The 20,718-nt window shown below is 38.3% G+C and overlaps 1 protein-coding gene across 3 annotated transcripts in view; it reads right to left on the bottom strand.

The window, feature by feature from the left end:
• The window catches only part of ARHGAP10 (Rho GTPase activating protein 10), a 109,760-nt gene that overhangs the window by 61,313 nt on the left and 27,729 nt on the right, over positions 1-20,718 (bottom strand). For all 3 annotated transcript variants that reach the window (XR_014529899.1, XM_083519986.1, XM_083519985.1), the window contains exons 2-10: positions 14,072-14,167; positions 13,913-13,974; positions 8,316-8,387; positions 6,571-6,672; positions 6,096-6,206; positions 5,358-5,462; positions 3,768-3,897; positions 2,296-2,402; positions 675-769 (exon numbers count right to left, since the gene is read on the bottom strand). Coding sequence is in view for 2 of the 3 variants with exons in the window: in XM_083519986.1 (XP_083376112.1) it covers positions 675-769; positions 2,296-2,402; positions 3,768-3,897; positions 5,358-5,462; positions 6,096-6,206; positions 6,571-6,672; positions 8,316-8,387; positions 13,913-13,974; positions 14,072-14,167 (880 nt within the window). In the remaining variant the exon portion in view is untranslated. The remainder of the gene's footprint in view (positions 1-674; positions 770-2,295; positions 2,403-3,767; positions 3,898-5,357; positions 5,463-6,095; positions 6,207-6,570; positions 6,673-8,315; positions 8,388-13,912; positions 13,975-14,071; positions 14,168-20,718) is intronic.

Below are 20,718 nucleotides of genomic sequence, written 5' to 3'. Positions count from 1 at the left end.
CTTCATGCCAGCATTAGGTATGGTCAAAGCAAGTAGGTCAAATGTTTCGGCTCCCGAACGACTGTTCCAGTTTTTGAACATTCTTTTGGAAACCGAACATCCAACGGGGCTTCTGCGGCTTCTGATTGGCTGCAGGAGCTTCCTGCAGCCAATCAGAAGCTGCGCTTCGGAAGTTGAATGTTTCGGGAGTTGAACGGACTTCCAGAACAGATTCTGATCGACTTCTGAGGTACGAATGTATGCCCAAAGTTGCCATAGGCACCTTGCACTCACTGCTACACAAGACACATGTCTCTCTTGCTCACACAAAAAGAAATACACAGAAGGTGCCTCCCAGCCTACTTCCTCAGCTTTGTCTTGTTCATGAACAGGGGTGATATCGTTATCTCCTGTCACACTGGGGTTTGCAGAGAGGTTGAAACCTCCTTGCCCAGCTCAGCATGAAAAAATGGAATCAACACCAGGTCATTAAAGAAAGAAATATGCCATCAAATTGCGGACAATCTTATGGACCGCGAAAAATTGCTTGGAGGCTAGAAATGCTCACAGGACAACTATCATTTTTTCCTAGTTGGTAGCCATAACTTCCCTGTTTTACTTCTGTGCATTTGAAAAACTTGAGATTAAATGAATTCTATGGGAACATAATATTAATATTTACCTGACCAACTTACCGATCTAGTGCTTCCATGTCAAAACAGAAGCGCCTATCTATAGTATCAGTATTCCTTTTGGTACAGTACTTAAGGAGAAGGACTTCCAGCTCACCCTGAAAACATTTCATTATATGAAAACTTTAATATAGGAAGCATTATTAAAAACGTAAGGTAAAATCATAAATCAGGTAGCATGTGTTTATTTAATATTGCAATTTCTAGATTCTGATGTGCACAGAAATTTACTTATTCTTGTCATTTAGTTTCCTTATGCAAGTCTTCTTCAGTATTGACGACCTCTTGGACTCAAACATGCTTTACACACACACACAAAATACACTATCAGGTGAACCTCCAACTTGGGTTGTCTGTAAGTATATCACGGTTGGGTAACACTTTTTAGACCAAGGGCTGCATTCCCTTTTTAGTGTTTTACCCAGGAGCATATGCAAGTGTGGGTGGGCCGTTTGACTACAATTCGAGTTGCAACCAGGCAAACACACATGGTTACAGAATAGGACTGGTGAGGGGTATGGCCTGGAGACAGTTTTGAGGATCAGATAAGAGTCCTACCTGGAGGGCCACAATTTCTTACAAGTACTGTAAGCCTTCGGAATACTAGGCACAGAAAGAAAGACTGTTGCTATCAGAAGGCCAAGGAGAATCACGTGGTTGTATCCAACAAAGTTGTTTCATTAATGAAAGGACTTCTCCTCCCTCTCCTCCCCTATGCACTCATAGATCTGTTTTGGGGATCCCCCTAACCCTTTAGAGCTGGTGTGGAGGGGGCATGAAGAGTGAAGAGGCAGGGGAAATTCTGTTATATAATTTTTGCAAGTTCACTGGATACAACCCATGGAGTTTGCATCTGGTCACAGTCTTAAGGTGGTACAAGGCACAAGGTAGTAGACATTCAAATGAGGCTCTACTAAGTGATATGCCAGGTGTGCTTGGTTTACGGTTTCAAATATGGGGAAAATCAGCCACTGTATGTTCTTTCTTCCCAGCAGCCCTAAGTACAACCTGATGCCTGCAGACATTCATTTGATTGTCTGCTACTCCTATTATTACCACACATTGTGTCTTAAGACTGTGACCAGATGCAGACTCCATATCTTCACCATATGACAACTTTTCCTTTCCCTCTATCCTGTTTACTATCTAGCCTGATGAAGAGTTCTGCAGAACTCAAAAGATTTCAAAATATTTCATGATATTTTGGCTGGCCTATGAATGTATTGCCCTAATCTGAATTTTTGAATTTGTTGAAATGTTCCAGATGTTACAGACACAGAAAGCCTACAAAATAAAGTAAACATGAAGCTACTAAAAAACTTTTCAGATGAATGTTCTTTTTTGCATTTCCCTAGCTAGTTATTCTCAAACTAAACTTTAATCCCTTTGGCATTAATGCAATATTGCAGATAAAATAAGAACATTTTGGGATAGCATCTCCTCTGCTCTTTACAACCCAACCCTAGAACTTTTCCAGAATTCTTATCATTTCATTATTATACCTTACTATACTTAAAACAAAAAATGTCAACTACACAGAGAATAACTATAGAGCAAGCCTTATCTCTCATACTCTCATTTAGATATAGGGCATGAAGTACAATGATATGGGAAATGTACTCACAATCTTTCCTCCTGACCTGTGCTCAAAGGGTATCATTGTAAACTTCTTAGTCTCCTTCTTGTACATGCAGTAATGTTTTACCCAGCTGGACCCAAATGGTGCAGGTCCTTCAACAGAACAGCAATGCTCAGCTTTAGAAGTATTTAAACATACATACTTTTCCATTTACATGCATTTCTGCTCTGAATCTATTTTACAAACTTTTGTACTGAAAAGATCTCTGCAAAATCTTATGAGTTATCCTTCACCCATCTGCGAACAATAGTGAGAAGTAAGAACAGGAGATCTGGAGAAATGAGGTCAGAGACTTAAAAAGTGGGAGTGTTTCTAAAGGGGTTGCAGTGGTAAAAAGGAAACACACTATGCAATCGTTCACATATGGAAGGCACCTTCCACTCCCAAAGGGCACTGTTCTACATCTTACAATAAAGCATTGCATGCAAAAATGCATGAGCTGCAGAACTCAAGGAGCTCGTTTTTTTGCTCACAGTTCTTTGGATACCCATTGTTCTGAAACTTAAACCTAACTAACATTCGTAATTTTCTTAAATACATTTCCTGTTGCACATTTGTGATTCCTATTTGCTTATTTTTTTAAAAAAACACACACCTTGCATTCAGCAATTTCATTTTTAAAAAATCACAATGGTAGTCTATATGGTTGGATCAGTACAATATGTTGTATGTGGGGCTATTGAAAATGGTATGAAACTGCTAATGGTTCAAAACAAGGCAGCAAGTTTGCTACCAGGAACTGGACTGTATTGATCATATTATGCCCAAGCATTATCACCTGCACTGACCTAACTATTTCAGCGTTTGTTCAAAGTGCTCAACAGCAAAACTTATGGCAACTTCTTATAGCATATTACAGCTCTTAAATTACAAAGGACAAAGAGATAGGATGGAAAACCTACAGAATTAAAATAAGAAATGTGCACACAAAACAATGTTAACTTTACTCCTGACTGTTGTGGATCCTAAGGAACTATAGGTGAACAGCAGGAGTAGGGGGGGAGGAAATCAGTAGTGACCTAAGGTAAAATCCCCAAGTGCAAGCTGAGCATCAAAATGAATACTATAGTTATCACTTGTTATTTACTTTTCCTTCATCAGAAGGAATTGCTATCCTTCATCAGAAGATCTCAGGGTGAATAAAGTAAATTATTATTTACTGAACTTGTTAGTCACCTGTAACACTAAAAGGTCTTCAAATGACTTACAATGTATTTAATATTTCGCGTATCTTATCTAATCCATATGTAAAATCACAGCACACTTTAAAAAGCAAAATTACAACAATTACTAAACATCAGAGATTTCCCTCCCAAAGCCCAGACATACTTATCAACTGACAGAAAATAAAAGGCAATTCCAAATCCTTTCCCCTGAGCATCAAATGTATGGTCACCCTGAGCAACCTTCACAATTAGTTTCGAAATTCCCATCACAAAAGTAAGCAAGTATCTTACTTTTCTCCTGCACATAAAGGTAGCCTTCCTTTGAAAATTGGTTTGCTCTTTTATGCTCCAGGGGATTTCGCTTGATTTTGTTCATGAGATCTTCGACTTCTGATCTTGTCCCTTCAAAACGATTTCTTGTCTATATAAGAGAAGGTTTTAGAAACAGTTTTTAAGAGTGAAAACGGTAAACGGAGTATCCCTGTTTAAAAAACCAAAAAAGCCAGGATGATTAACACGCCTCTTGAGTGTCTAACATCCCTAAAAACTAATTGAAGGTTTCTATTGCTTTTTATGAGCAAGAGAAGATTTAAAATCAAAGCTACATTAAGCATCAAGAAGAAAGTTTGGCAAAACAGCAAGTGGTGCCTAAAGACTCTGTTGACTTGTTTCAAGGGGCAGGGGGAACAAATGATGGAATGATCAATATCCCTTTCAGAAACTGATCCTCATTGTTCATATAATATATGATAGACCAGGCTTTCCTGGTCTTGGGTCCCCTAACGTTCGCCATCCCTGACCATTTAGGATACGACGGCTGGGGCTGATAGGAGTTGTATTCCATCATCATCTGGGGACCCACGGTTTAGAAAGGCAGTGTGCACAATTGGTAGCAGCTTTACCTACTACTAAGTCTCACTGGATCAAGCCCTTTATCCCAATAACATTATATTGGAATTTTGTTAAGTGGACACAGACATTTAGGGCTGGTAAAAACAAGTACATTTATATTACATAAAGTTACATTTTATTATAGTACATAATGAACGGATTGCCCTTGAAAAGGATGAAACCTATAGTTGTGGTTACTACCTTCAGCAAAGTCACCACAAACCATACAATACAGAGAACTGTCAAAAGTTCACATTTCAAATAATTCTGCATGCATGTAATAATATCATCATAGGAAAGGTGCTTCCAGACACCCCACCTTTTGTCCTTGGAAGCCCTGTAAGAAGCTTCTGCAGGAAGAGGGGACTGTGAGCAACATCATGGTAGGGTTGTTTCTAGGACTAAAGTGAAACAGTGACACTCCCTTGTTGTTTTTGCTATTGGGTGCTGCATGTTGTTTAAGTAATCTTGTTCTATTTATAGTATTGAAATGTGGCTTTTTGTATGTTATTATATTTTTGCGTTGCTATGCTATTATGAAATTATTACTGTGTTATTATTTTGCTATGTTACTATGAAACTGTTTATGTAGTGTTTGTTTGAAATGTATCCTTCCTTCTTTGCTTTAAGTCACTTTGAGCATCATCTTTGGGGAGAAAAGCAGCATACAAATAAAATGAATGATTTTTTAAAAAATAGAGTCCAAATGAGCAATTTTCATGTATACAGCATGTAAGTCAAGAGAGGAAATTATTTTTCACAAGTTCAGTATCAAATAGCTGGAAGAAACACTGAATCAGGTTACTGTACGGAGGCTTAACAAGTCATTCAGCCTTTTAGCCTGAAGATGGCATTGTATTCCCTAAAGCTTATTCGCCTCACTTTTCAGAAATACAAAAAAAAAAAAAAAGCAATAGCATGGACAACTTGTGTGGAAGGACATTTAAACTAAATATAAAAAGCTTAAATTAAAAGAGTACCTTCACTTACATTCTGGATATTGATCTGCAGAGCCATTTTGTAGTGATTAAAATCTTTGGCAAGCTCATAACCCTGATGGTAGAAAGTGAACATTCCTTGAAAAAATGACAGGACCTGAAATACAAATAATAATAATTATTATTATTCCCAAATTCCTGAGAGTAAGCCCCAATGAATACAAGTTGAATAACTAGTTATTAGTAGAATTTCACAGCAATGCACTGAGATATTTAAAATTAATGTCAAAATCCATACAGATATTCAATACTCATAATGCGGAACATAACTAAATGTCCTGAGCAAGAAAAAACTCAAAAAGGAAACAGTACACAATAGTACAATTGTGAAAGACAGCCTCCTTAGCTTAAGCTGGTTTTTCCAAGCCTTAGCAGCCATCGAATACATACTCACTCACTTCTCTGTGTTAAAAGCTACACAACCAGCACTGTCCACAAAGCTGTGATATTCACAGAGAGATCACAACAGTGAGAGATAATTGCCAGATAGAAGCACCTTAAACATGACTATGTGCATCTGTGAAGGAGAACTTATTTGGCCACATATTGGACGTTTCAGATCAGCATGCAAATGAAAAAGAAAATGAGCTACAGTGATTTAGAAAAAGCATGTGCAGGGCCTTGCACTGTTTAACCAAATTTCGTGTTTTGCTCTCTGCTACACCCATTACACTTACTCTTACATCCAAAAATTTATTTCACAAAGAATATTTTACACCGCAGTACTTACAGGTTCTACAAATTCAAATTTCTTTCGTTCTTGTATCTCTTGTAGCTTACACACATATTCAAGTGACAGTTCATAAAAATGTTTTCGGTTTACCTCCACTTGGTAGTCTGCCTGGATAAAAAACAATGAAGCAGTGCTTTTAAAGAGTCACACATCCTATTCAGACTGATGCAAACTATATTCTGCATGAACCACCACAATCCAACACAGTTGAGTGCATCTAAGTAAACTGCTCAGTGGACTTAAGCACACCTGATTATGACCCAAGTATTTCAAATGACAAAAAGGACAAACTTCTACGCATGGTCCAGGATTCATTCCACATTGTTCATTAGATTAGCCTGTGCATTGCAGTTTAAAAAAACCCCAACTCACATATGTAACTAATAAGCAGATAGGTAAGTGGATAGGAAAATTATATTTACTTTCTTACTTAAGAGGGGAAACATCTCTGACAAGTTAATACAGGCATTACCTCCAATAACTGAGTTTCTTTCTTCTTAGCTGACATATTTAAATGCTTGTCTAGTAAACTGTAGTTCTTTTCTGTTTCTTTATCAAATTTCTTCTTTTCTTCCTGTAAGTACAATTTTAAAAGTACAAGAAAATTTAAACAGTGAAATATGACAACACATTTGCTTTTATTTTGTTATCCGACTATTTCATTATTTTAAGCAAAGCTACCATATTTTTGCAACATGTCCATTGTTGTAACATGCCAAGTTGTTTTTCACATCACAAATGTACAAATATGCTTATAAATGGAATACATGGTTACATGTAACTCGCATTTGCACAGGGAACGTATTCATTTTCGCTTTCTACATGGGAAGCCTCTGCAATTTTGTCCAGTGCTGCTCTGCTTAAAATATGAAAAGCAAAAACAAAGTGTGTGCACCCTTCAACATTTCTGAACTGAATCTTGTAATCTTAAGTGCTACACTATCATTTATTAATTTATAAAGCAAAAATGTGCAATTTTGTTCCAAGATCCTAAACATACAAGATAAGAGTATTTTTATTTATTTAATCCATTTTTAAAATGCCTATCATTACTTAAGATCCTAGGGTGGTTTATTATATATCCATTAAAATTAGTAAGTAAAACCACTATAGCAATGTATCCAGTAGACTTCATAAATTACTGCTGAATTTTAGCCCTTTGGAGGTGCATGTGGTAAATTATTGTTGGGTTTCCCCAGCATTGTTTAAACAAATCAATTTTCCCAGTTGTTGAACAACTGGGAAAATTGATTTGTTTAAACAATGCTGGGGAAACCCAACAATAATTTACCACATGCACCTACCTCCAAAGGGCTACAATTCAATAAATGTGATTCCACCACAGAGAAGACCCTATTCCATGTCACTGTCCTATCAGCAGAAAAATATTAAACATGTTTCTTTTCCTTTAATCAAGTGACAGTCTAACCTGGGGATCTCAGGGCCCAGACAAGCTGATACATAGATGAACTCCACAATGCAGGCTTACGCTCATTATGTTCTAGTCACTTGATTAATGAAAACGAAACGTGTTTAAATTAATTTGATTATTTAATAAAAACCGCGTGAATGTGCAAGTGAACGAAACAATAGTTCGAAAGGAAAAAGCCCCTTCCAATTTTAGAGGATGAACCCATTTCACAGCCTTTCAGAAGAGGCACTCCCTCCTGTATGGGAGAAAATGAGAAATGCCTCTTAAGAAGGCATCTTCTCCCTCATATATTTGTAGAAACTTACATGAAAAATATCTGAAGCTTTATTTAACCAGGGGCACATGTTTTAATCAAGCATACTCTTAAAGTGCAATCCTATGTTTGGTCAAACCTAAAAAACCCACTTTTTTCAATGGGGTTACACTGAGTAAGTGTGTTTAGGACTGCATTCTTGATTGACTGATCAGCTAAATGTTGGTTATAAGTGCTTTCTTCTGGGTTACATAAACCTAGAATAGTAGAATGGGGTCATTCACCTTAAATGCATCCAATACCTGTCTGAAACTAGAAGAACTGAAAATTAGTGTTGGTAGATTGTAAATGGCCCCTATTTCTATATGCTTTTGGTACATTTTTGCCCCTACTTCTTATGAGCTAGGCCTGCAAAAGGGTTGTTTTTTTAAACTCCCCAATCTGTTCAAAGTTAAATGTTCTCTAATTTTACCTACCAAACTAACACACACAATAAAAATTTAACTACAAAGGCAAAAAGCTACCAACAAACCTTTACAGCTCCAAGTTGCTCTTTTCTGAATCTTTCCAGAGGTTTGATCAGAGTTTCAGTAACACTAAGGGCCTTCCAAGGAAGAAGAAAAACAAATATTAGTCTTACAAGCTTACACTGCGTACTTACAAATATTTCAATTTGCAGAATTATTGTAGACCTGTTTCCATAATTTCAAAGCCGAGGTCAACCTTTCTCTCAGGCCAACAGCTACTTTGACATTAGAAAATGCTCCAATTGTACGTGTACATTGTTTTATCAGTCATAAATATTTGTTAAAGGGGTTGGAAGAGTCTTGCCAGAGTACACACCTTCTGTGCCAAGGTCATTATGGGTACTGGTACATGAAGGTGAATGCATGCACTAGACCCATATACACAACCAGGCTCATTTTCAGAATTCTGCTTTCCTTGTATATAGAATCATAGAATTGTAGAGTTGGAAAGGACCCTGAATATCATCTTGCCCAACCTTCTGCAATGCAGGAATCCTGCCCACAGCCATTCCTAGGTGGGCTTGAACAACCAACCTTCTGGTTAACAGCCACACACACTGACCCATTGCACCACAATGCACACATAGTATATGTACTACACCAGCAAACTTTGAAAGTTAGCATGCATTTTAGTAGGGGATTTCTGCTTTCCTCCTTCAGCAGAGACTCCAGATACACGTGAACAAAGCAAGTTGCATGCTAGACAGCTAAAGAAAGGATTTAATGGAAACAAAAAGCCAATAATGTCATTTTTTTTAAAAAAAACTTCAACTATATCAATTGAAAGAATATTAACTTCTGCATTATGATACAGTCAGAAAATTATACTAAATTATGACTGACATTTAAAAGTCTATAGGATGCAAGAAGTTGATAATACTCTATGCATACCCTTCAAGAGCGAATGAAAAGCCTAAACTTGCTTTCATATGCTACAGTGGAAGAAGGATGTGTTCTTTGTTGCCTAAATTATTAATACCTTCAGTATTTGTCCATATAAGAAAAAAGTACTGTTCTGGGCTCATTTCAGAATAGATATTAAGAACATGGTGTCTGTTCTAAAGGCATTCTTCGAAGAGTCTCCCACGACCCACATACTAACTACTCCGAGTTCCAGTCTGAAAGAACATTTTGCACTCATTCCACTGGCAAAGGAACAGCTGACCTTTAGTTGGTTAGCATATTTTTTCTTTTTTAAAAAAGGGAACACATTTTTAAAAAATTTATGATTTATTGTAGCAGAGAAAACAAGCTTCTCAGATGCTGAAAAAATTATTTATTTACCTACTGCTTGAAATACACAGAACTATAGTAACTTATACATAGATAAAACAATCTTTTAGAGCAGGACTTAAAAGTCTTATTCGTTTTCATTTTCCCTTTTGTTGTTGTCAAAACATACCTAAATCATTTTCAAGCGCCCTATCAAAATATAATCTGTTTTTTACTTCCAAGTTTTCAGTTTAGACAGCTCCCATCCCTCTTTCCAATATAGCCTCACAAGACAGGTCACATGTAAGTTCCTTAGTAGAAAGGACTGTGCAAAATTTGAGTTGGTCTGATCAAACTCAGGAAAGTTTCTCAACCTGACTGAGCTAAAGTTTAGGTATATGCCTTTATATTATTTCTATGAGGCCTTTCATCAGCCCACATGACTGGTAACAGCCCATTTCCTATATGCACCTACAAAAGCTAGGGGAAGTATCTTCTTCCCCATCTTTTTATGAAATAAATCTGTAAAACGAGTCTGTAAAAGGTGTCAGCCTTTGAAGGCATTTACAGAGTTCTGCCTAAAGTGTGATTAGTCTTCAGGAGTTGGAGAAGTATTTTCAAGATTCGTGCAATTTGCTTGGCTATTCATGGAAACGTTCAAGGAAACTTCTAACTCCAGCATGCACATTTTGACATGAAAATTAGACTCAGCACAATCTTTATAAATTGGGGAGGGACATTACGAAATATACAAAAAAGCATGAATGAGCACGTGAGACTTGCCTGCTCTACCACCTTTACATGTGATGGCTTTAACTGGATACAATGCTAAGTCATGATTTAGAATTAATAGCATGGACTTCAACAACCCTAAGACTTGCATGACCCCCCCTTCAGCAAATGAGCAAAAAGGAGTTCAGATGCTTCCACTAGCATTTTAGATTAAATACAGTTTAATTTGTCATCTGAACCCTAAAACTGTGGCTAATCTTAACTACAGCGAGTTGAAACTAGACAGCTTCAAACCATGATTTCTAGTTAAGATTAACCACAATTGTTGAGAGAACACAACAAGCTGTGGTTAATCTAAACTGTAAACAAAAGCTTCCAAACTCATGCTCACAGCCATACCAAAAGAGGAGGGTTGTGTGCAAATCCAATACTCCTTTTTCGAAATGCTAGGCTAGACAATGTGGTACACTCCAGATGATGTGGACTTCCAACTTCCATCAGCATTAGGCAACATAGCCTCTGATAAGAGATTATGGGAGTTGTGATCCAGAACATCTGAATAGTACCATGCTGCCTACACCATGCTAAGCCATGGCTCAATGTTACATCAGAAAGAAGCCTGTAAGGAAGTACAAATATGTGTGAGTAAGGGAACACAGATTCAGAAGGGTAACGTATTTACAATTTTCATTGGTTGCAAATACATTCGGTTTCAAATACTATTTTTAGTAGCTGAAAGTAAGGTAAAGGTAAAAGGACCCCTGACCATTAGGTCCAGTCGTGGCCAACTCTGGTGTTGCGGCGCTCATCTCGCTTTACTGGCCGAGGGAGCTGATGTACAGCTTCCAGGTCATGTGGCCAGCATGACTAAGCCGCTTCTGGCGAACCAGAGCAGCGCACGGAAATGCCGTTTACCTTCCCGCTGGAGCGGTACCTATTTATCTACTTGCACTTTGACATGCTTTCGAACTGCTAAGTTGGCAGGAGAAGGGACCAAGCAACGGGAGCTCACCCTGTTGCGGGGATTCGAACCGCCGACCTTCTGATCGGCAAGTCCTAGGCTCTGTGGCTTAACCCACAGCGCCACCCACATCCCTGAAAGTAGAATGTTAAATTATTGACCATTGTCTGTTTGCAGTGGCGTAGCGTGGGTTGTCAGCACCCGGGGCAAGGCAAGTAATTTGCGCCCCCTAACCCATGGATTTGCGCCCCCTAACCCGTGGATTTGCGCCCCCTAACCCTAACCCCCAGATGTTGCGGCCGGCCCCCCCTGCACCCCTCACGCTACGCCACTGTCTGTTTGTCAAACATTGTCAAATAAGAATAGTGTTGTAAATGAGTTTATTATCTAACGGAATATAATCTTATGAAGTATTTTCACAGCTGCAAAGAAAAAGGTTTTCCCCAATTGTAATTCTTAATTAGAACGACTGCACTCCTTTAAGGGTATCAACAAATACACTTGTAATGCCTAACCAGCTGGACTTGTATTTTTGGACACCACCCAAAATATCCCCAAGTGACCAAAAGAAAAATCTCTCTCAATATCAGCCTTGGGGAATTTAACCAAGTTACAGAAGAGTGTGGTTTTATCAGAAATACCCAATAATAGCTTGTGGGAATTTTTTTAAAGCCCCATGTTTTCTTTCAAAAAATGACTCATTTATTTCACATCCCTATGGAAAAAAACAACATTAAGAAAAAAGTAAATGGGCTACTGATAAAATGTTCCACATTCACTGAACTAAGAGAACAGGCAGGATGTCAACACTACAAGCACATATTTCCTAATCAGCAACCTGCTTTTGAATTTGTGAATATTATTGTAATGAGGTCTTAAGGAAGGAAACGGGTCTTTTAAATTTAAAAAATAGTCTATATTTTCATACATATGCCTGAAGAGAGTATGATGAATAGGTCACTGAGTGCCTTTGCTGGCAAACAGGGAAAAGGGGGAGAGAAAAGAGAATGGGAACATTACGAACTCATGGTTTCAAGCTGGATTTGTTTTGAAACTAACCAGAGTTTGCACAAGCCCTGGTTCAAACTACAGAAGCCAATATCAATGGAAAACAAATGCTTCCAAGCTCCTTCTCTCAACTGCACAAGCCCAGAAGGAGGTTAGGCTCTGTCATATAGTGGCAAAGCTCAGATGTCCATGTCCTGTGAAGCCCACTAGTTGCCCTTGCACACCTGCAAGCAAATTTACTCTTCCTTCTACTACTGTCTTGCTACCAAATTTGCCCCAATGCTTTTGCCACTTCTGTCATTACTCAAAAACCAAACATTTACTTTCCTTGCCATCTTTTCTTCAGTTTCTGCAGTGCGCTGCTGCCCCAACCTTGTTTCCAGTTTTTCCCTTCATACTTCTTTTGATCACAGATAACACTAAGCAGTTGTTCTTTTAAAGTTGCTTAGTTTTATTGTTATTTTAACTTTTTATAAGCTACTCTGGAAATCTGTTGAAGGGTGGGCTATATATCAAAAGAATTTTTATTGTTGTTAGCCACTTTGGGCATTCTATATGGCAAGACAGCAAATAAAGAAAGGGCTGCCATATGTTGAGGAACTCTACCAGCAAATTCCATTACCATACTTCTGTGCAGCTACTCAGAGTAAGACATATTTGTGGCATATACTTCCAAGTTTTCAAAACATTTTGGCAGTAATAGTTTTAAGGCCAGTTTACACCACAAAAGCAGGTGTTTTACAAGGCATCTTATGTACAGAATGTTGTACTGAAGAGGAATGTCTGTGAACAGATGCATTATGGCACAGAAAAATCAATAAAACTTCACATCAGCCTACGGTGTCTTCAACAGATTGTAAAAAGAGAAGTCAGTGATGCAGCTAATCCCAAGACTCTACGTCACCTTTTTTTTTTTTAAGGTTGCAAGAAGAACGAGCTGTTAAAGAGTGGCCAGAGTTGGAGGAGTTCCTCTGGGAAGACTTTGTAATTTTGACTTAAAAAAATAAAAACATCTGAGAGAGACTTTTATAGCTTTGGCCCGAATCCAAATGTTGTGTGGTGCTATATATCCTAACATTCCATTGGTTTCAATGGAACATCTGTGGAATGTTGGCACTGCTAAAATGTACAGTGAGCTGAAAACATAGGCAAGATGAAATATAGTCTCATTTTATTCCATCTGCCAGCACTAAGGTGACATACACACAGGAAAGTCAAAATATTTGCTATAGCACCCTGAAAGCAGAAACTCACAGCAAAAAAGGTAATGAAGAATTTCGTTTTCTGCACTAATTCCTTCAACTTTCAAACTGAAAAAACTGTGTCCTTTAATTCCAAAAAGCTGGTGATCCTTTGCATGTGTGTTCATGCAATTTCCTCGTATGGAAGCTTTGAAGAACAGTGGAAAGTGCCATGAAAATGAGGAGTCTGGTCGATACAGTGACAGAAAACAAAAGCTAGAACCAAGTGTATTCTTAGTGTTCTGAAGAATTCAAAAGTTTGTGCCTGCTAAAAACAGTTTCAAATGGAGTCTTCTACTACTGCCCCAAACGGAACACTTCAATGATAAGAAACTGCTGTGTTCAGAGTCAGACCACTAGACCATCTAGCCCAATGTTGTCTATATTCAGTAGTGGCCAGAAGGGCAGCATGAGCTGATCTCACTTCTCAATGCCACCAAGAACTTACCAGTATTTCTCTTTGTTCTTCTAGATTTTTCAGAAAGTTAGAGAATTCATGGAGGGATGCATCTGCAACAGGAATAAAAACATCAAGACACATGGTATACTATAAAAAAATAGGAAAAACTAAAGAATATTACATGCTCATTGCCCCTCATTAACATACCTATACATCGTTCATCATCTGTTTCTGCATCACCAATAAACTCAAATTTAAAGTCTCTCAGTGAATGGGCAAACTTTCTTTGGGCAGCTGAGAGATCTGTAAAGAAAGAAAAAACATAAATTTCAAATCAAGAACATAGAAGAAACAGAGTACAATATTTACGTTTAATTCAACTTAAATTGAAATTTTCCCGTGAAGAGGCTTGTAGATCATGCCGCAAATGCACAAAAGATTAAACTGTAATACACGTTTCTGTAATTTTATGCTTCTTAAAGCTACACTTTCAAATCCTTTAACTAGCAATGAAACCATTCATAATTATCCAAATGTATTATGAATTGAGCTTGGCTGTATTATGAATTCAGCACCATTTCTGCCAGTTTTATATGGCTCAGGATTGCACTATTTTTTAAAAAAAATGTAGATCACACAATGCTAAACTCAGCTCATCTGCATTTTAAATCACTAGGAGAAAACATACTTAAATCACTGATAAAATAAAATTTTACATTCGCAGTTCAAATATTTTCTAACCAATGCAAACAAAGTGATTGATACAGTCATTAACACTGGTTAGACAACTAAAAAAGCATATGTCATATGAGGGCAACCAAGGTACTGGTTGGTTAAGATTTTGGTGAATATAACTTGTGATGGACCTACAAACTGGACCTGCCACACGGACCTGCTCATAACACTTCACAGTCCACATCCACAACAACCTTCAACCAGCTTACCTAACTAGGTAAGATAAATATAAATTGTCAGTGGTGCTTATGCATAGGCCTAATAATTCATAATATCCATACTCATTTGGACAGATAAAGGATATTGCATTAGTCAATTGCTTATTTTCTATTTCCCTTCAAGAATATCTTCTCCTAAAGTATGGCAGCCACGGATCAACTTTTCCCCAAGACAGAAACACCTAATATGAAAACTAGTGATAGAAAAACTCTTAATGTTGTGGACATAGGGAAAATGATTCCCTTTGAATAATGGAAATGAGATATATTCACCTGAAGTATGGAAAAGACAGGCCCAGGATAAAGGCTAGGCTCCCAGAATCGCATATTCAAGTTATTTATAGTTCAACAGACATGGCTGAAATGGAGACGCTTTACAGATATGCAGACACAAAAATTTTAATCCTGTCTGAAAGCTAGAAGGCAATTGGAATTACTATCTTCCCTTTTTAACATGGATGCTATAATAACGACAAAGTTATCAAAGTGTAGCTACATATTACCGTAATTCCTATAAAAGCCAGATATCCCATTACATCCTTATATGATCTAATATGATTTTAAAACTGTGAGGACTGAGTATTGTCTCAACAATGAAAGAAAAAAGGGACTGCATTGGCTCCCCCCACCCACACTAAAAGCAACAATTCTGCCAAACCATCATATTCCACAGTACAGTTTCAGATTCCATGCTGACATGCCAATTACACCCATACAGATTTTCTGCCCACTTAAGACTGTTGGCTTTTATAATTAATTGGTGCACTTAAATTCACCACCTACCAATACAAAGGCCATCCACAAAGAACATCTGAAATGAAAATAATATTGTGGGGAGGGGCAACAGGTAGAGGTTAAGAGTTTAGCAGCCAACTGATGATGCATTAGCAAGAGAAAAAAATATAATGTATTCATTCTGTCCTCTCATTGTGGATTGCTGAGAAAGAAAAGAAACCAGCAATAAGAACAGAGGCAACGCGTCCTAAAAGCAATTGCTATGATAACGGAACTACAACAAAAATATTTTTACAAAATAAACAGCACTTGAGTCTAACAATGAAACCGGGAGGAAGGAAGCTGTTTCCACTGCTTAACATGCACACACCACACAAATACTAAATAAAGCCACTTCTGCACAATGGAAGTTTGACCCTTCACAGGAGATCCATGATTAGAGACCTTAATGTCTTTATTTCTATATAAAAGCAACTGTGACAGGTTCAAATTCAACTGAAGCAGCGATACTTGAGTAGGGCGTGTTTGACCCTGACTTCTACAGTGTTTTTCTGATCTAATGTCCTTGAGAGTCCCATGGACTGCAAGATCAAACCTATCCATTCTTAAGGAAATCAGCCCTGAGTGCTCACTGGAAGGACATATCCTGAAGCTGAGACTCCAATACTTTGGCTACCTCATGAGAAGAAAAGTCTCACTGGAAAAGACCCCGACGTTGGGAAAGATTGAGGGCACAAGGAGAAGGGGGCGACAGAGGACGAGATGGTTGGATAGTGTTCTCGAAGCTACTATCATGAGTTTGACCAAATTGCGGGAGGCAGTGGAGGACAGGAGTGCCTGGCGTGCTCTGGTCCATGGGGTCAAGAAGAGTCGGACACGACTAAACAACAACAAATTTCCTTGACCCCAGAGCTGTTGCATTCCTTTCAGTGAAGGCAAAGGGGGAAAGTACCTCATTGTCATCATCTCAGCTTCAATTGTATATGCTCTTAGCTGTCAAAATTAAATTTATGAAAACAAATACAATATCATGTGAACATTTCACTCTTTAAACGTTATACCAGTGACTTATTCAATTTGTGAAATGGTGACAGTTAACAAAAAGCAACATACAAATAAAGAGATAACTGAGTGTAAACAGCACACAGCACATAGCATCTCCACAGACAAAATGTCCATGGGATTTTTATTTTAAAAGTATCTGTCTAGCTTGAGGTGGCCTAAGCATACATAGTTTATCATTCACACTGGTGATGAGAATGGTACATTGTATAAAAATTGTCAAGTTTGTACACATTTCTTGACAACTTTGACTCATGAGTCAATTTTCCACATAAGGCCATATCCCATAGAAGTTTGTTTGTAACTAGCAGATGACACCAAACTGGGAGGGGTAGCCAATGCTGTGGCAGGCAGAATCGGGATTCAATATGACCTTAACAGAACTGGGCCCAAACAAACAAAATGAATTTCAACAAATGTAAGGTTCTACACTTAGGCAGGAAGAACCAGCTGCACAAATATAAGTTGGGGGACACCTGGCTTGCCAGTAGTACATGTGTAATGGATTTAGGGGTCTTAGTATATCACTAACTTAATATGAATCAACAGTTCATCAAGCAGCAAAACAAGCTAAAGCTATTCTAGGCTGCATCAACAGAAGTATAATTTCTAGATCAAGAGAAGTAATAATTCCACTCTATTCTGCCTTGGGTCAGACCATACCTGGAGTACTGTGTCCCAGTCTTGGCACCACAATTTGAGGAGTATATTGACAAGCTGGAATGTGTGTAGAGGAGAGGGCGACCAAGATGATCAAGGGTCTGGAAACCATGTCTTATGAGGAAAGGTTGAGGAAACTGGGTAGCTTTAGCCTGGTAAAGAAAGGACTGAGAAAAGGTATGATAGCCATCTTCGAATATCTTAAAGGGCTTTCACCTGGAGGATGGAGCAAGCTTCTTTTCTCTTGCTCCAAAGTCTAGGACCTGAACCAATGGATTCAAGTTACAATAAAGGAGATTCTAACAAAACATCAGGAAGAACGTTCTGACAGTAAAAGCTGTTGGAACAGACTCCCACAAGAGGTGGTAGACTCTCTTTCCTTGGAGGTTTTTAAGCAGAGGTTGGATAGCCTTCTGTCATGCATGATCTAGTTGAAATTCCTGCATTACAGCGGGTTGAACTAGATGACCCTTGGGGTCCCTTCCAACTCTACAATTCTGTGATTCATCTTTCACTCCAATGCTAAATCAGCAGAGATAAATGTCTGCAGTGTACACTATATATTAATATAGTATGTTTAGGATCAGGGTATTCAAATACACTTTTATGCCAGGACATAGTATGATATATGTATAAGAAGCTAATTAGTTGAATGTATAAGTTCCTCTCCTTTATTTGCTCTGCACTTTAACCTGGATGGGTCATATGGTGATAATAAAGAAATAGATTCTGGATGCAAACTTAGTTTACTTCTTCCTTCTTCCTTCCAGCATGTTTGCTTTCAAATTAAGTTGAGTCAACTTCTTCAAAGTGTTAATTTCTGCCAGTTTCCTCATAATTATATGTATGCACACACAGTTTTAATTACCATGTAATTACTAAGCTAATAAATAGTTATAGACTTTATTATGAAGTGGGCTTAGGACAGACAAGAACTACACAAGGCCTAGTTTAGTTCACTGAATCCCCTATTTATTTGTACTCAAATCACATTGAGAGGATAATCTTAAAACATGCTTTCATATAAATTCTTCTGATCTTATCACATCATATTTTTCAAAAAAATATAGTAACCACCCTAGGTACCCTTGTATTTTTAATATAGCACCACAGAATACAATTTGCAGCCTGCAGGTATCTCACTGCAAAACATTCCTGGAAATGGGAATGCTTATTTAGATTCACATATACAAGTATTTTCAAGAGTTTGGCTGGAAGTACAGAGTTTTCTTCCTGTTATAAAAGCAGACCGCAGACATTTTGAAGTACGTAACAGAAAGGATGGTAGGCAAACTAGCACTATAACTGATCGATTATGGGGAAATGGACGATTTATGGGGTAGTTCTTTCAAGGAGAACAACAAAGCAGGTGGCAGACTAAAATACAGCATGCTCACTATTTCAGGATTTCATTTTGTGTCTATCCATCTCAAAGGGCCAGTACAGCCCAAATACCTTGGGCTAACACACCATCAACTACATGCCTTCTTAAACAATCCAACAGTAAAATCAGCAACCACTAGGCCCTTGACCACCTTTGAAAACCTTCTCCTGACAGCAGAAGGAAATGGCAAAGGGATGGTATCCACAATATATAAAAGATTGCTCCTAAAATTCCATAACCCCCCTTGACACAATCAAAGAACATGGGAGCATGACACAGGCTATGAAATTAACCCCACCCAATGGACCGGAATGTGGTCTAAACCTCCTTTTAAGTTCATATCAGCCAAACAAAGGGAACTCACTCTGAAACTCACTTACAGGCAGTGCTCAACACCAAGGAAACTGGCGCTGATACGCCCAGGAACCTCACCAAGATGCTGGAGAGGCTGCATCTCCACAGGCACAAACCTCCACATGTGGTGGGAATGCCCTAAAACCCAACCCTTCTGGACAGCAGTCCTATAGGAGATATGCAAAATAACTAAACAAGTATTAGAACTCACCCCAGAACTGGCCCTACTGAACACCTTCGAAGGTCATAATGACCACTCACATTATACAGATCTTATAATCCACCTACTCTCAGCAACCAGAAGCCTCATAGCCAGACACTGGAGAGACCTGTCAGGAGTAAACATGGACCAATGGTATCAAATTGTATGGGAAATGACCTTACTAGAAAAGCGAACCAATAAATTGAAACTGACATGGGGACAAATAGAAGAGGACGCCTTCATCCCAGTATGGCTTCCCTTTATCACATATACAGCCCAACAAGACAACAAGAATCCACCAACAGCTTACGAATCAGTCTGGCTTACCTGACCCAACAAGCACCCCCCCACAAATGCAAACAAACCCCACTGCAGCCAACCACAGACAGCCAACCATACCCTGCCCTGCAATACCTCTCACTACCAAGGAAATGTAAGAAATGAATAGAAAGACAATCTACCCAGTTGACGCTGACACAAACCCCCACACGTATGCTATATAAAAGAATATAAGCCTCACCAACCCAACCCACCTTTTCCCTCTTCTTCTCCCACCTTACACTGTACTCAACACTAGCGTCTCACAACAAATGTAACTCATTTGTAAGAAAGACTGTACAACCTGAAAAAGAGACAAGACTTTTGTAAACCAAGAAAATCTTTAATAAAAATAATTTTTTAAAAGAGCCAGTACAGAATATCCCTTAAATCCGTGGAAGAGATTAAAGGAGGCCATAAAGTTATGTTCTCCTCCTTCCAGTGTGTTCCCTTTCCCATGTGAATGTGCCCCTACCTTCCCACTGTTGCAATTAACTATGGCTGGCTGTATTCACATTTAGCACTAAAACATGGCTTCCTGCTTTATGGACAAATTTCACCTTTCCCTGCTCACACATTCGCCTCTCCCTCTCCTCCTCCTGTATAGTCACTTTTACTGAATCCTAGATTAGTGTTACATTTGATCTAGGAAGCCTGGTTTAAAACAAACACTAGCTAGTTTAATATGCCAGCTTCATAAACCATGATATAATGTAGATTTATTATTAAAGGGGGAAACATGTGTACACCATCCTGAGATCTTTGGGGGAGAGGTGGGGGGGGGGAAATGAATAAATGTTAACTAGGAATCTACATTGACATCAGCTAGTGATCACAAACTGGGGTTTAAAACTCAGAAGTGTTAGAAATATTCTCCTCATAGATTAGCAAGGACCGCAACTATTAAAAGAAACTACATAAATGCCTCCACCCTCCAGTTTTCTACTGGCTAAATTAGTTTCTCTCCAGCCCAAAATGCAGATTGTACCACGTAATCGTCAGTTTGCTGGCCAAACTAAGAATCAAAGTAATTTTACTTAGGTTGGAGGTACAAAATCAGTCCTCTTAGATCCAGGTGCTTCTGCTACATAAAGCAATTAAGGCAACCAAAACTTTAAATTAGGTTAACTAAAGATAAATGCTGGATTAGGTCCTAAAGGTAAATGCCTGGATTTGTACCCAAACA

This window comes from Podarcis liolepis (assembly GCF_965112155.1).
Source record: "Podarcis liolepis genome assembly, chromosome: 9".
Taxonomy (NCBI): domain Eukaryota; kingdom Metazoa; phylum Chordata; class Lepidosauria; order Squamata; family Lacertidae; genus Podarcis; species Podarcis liolepis.
The sequence above is the reverse complement of the archived record's forward strand: the minus strand, read 5'-3'. Positions and strand labels throughout refer to the sequence as shown.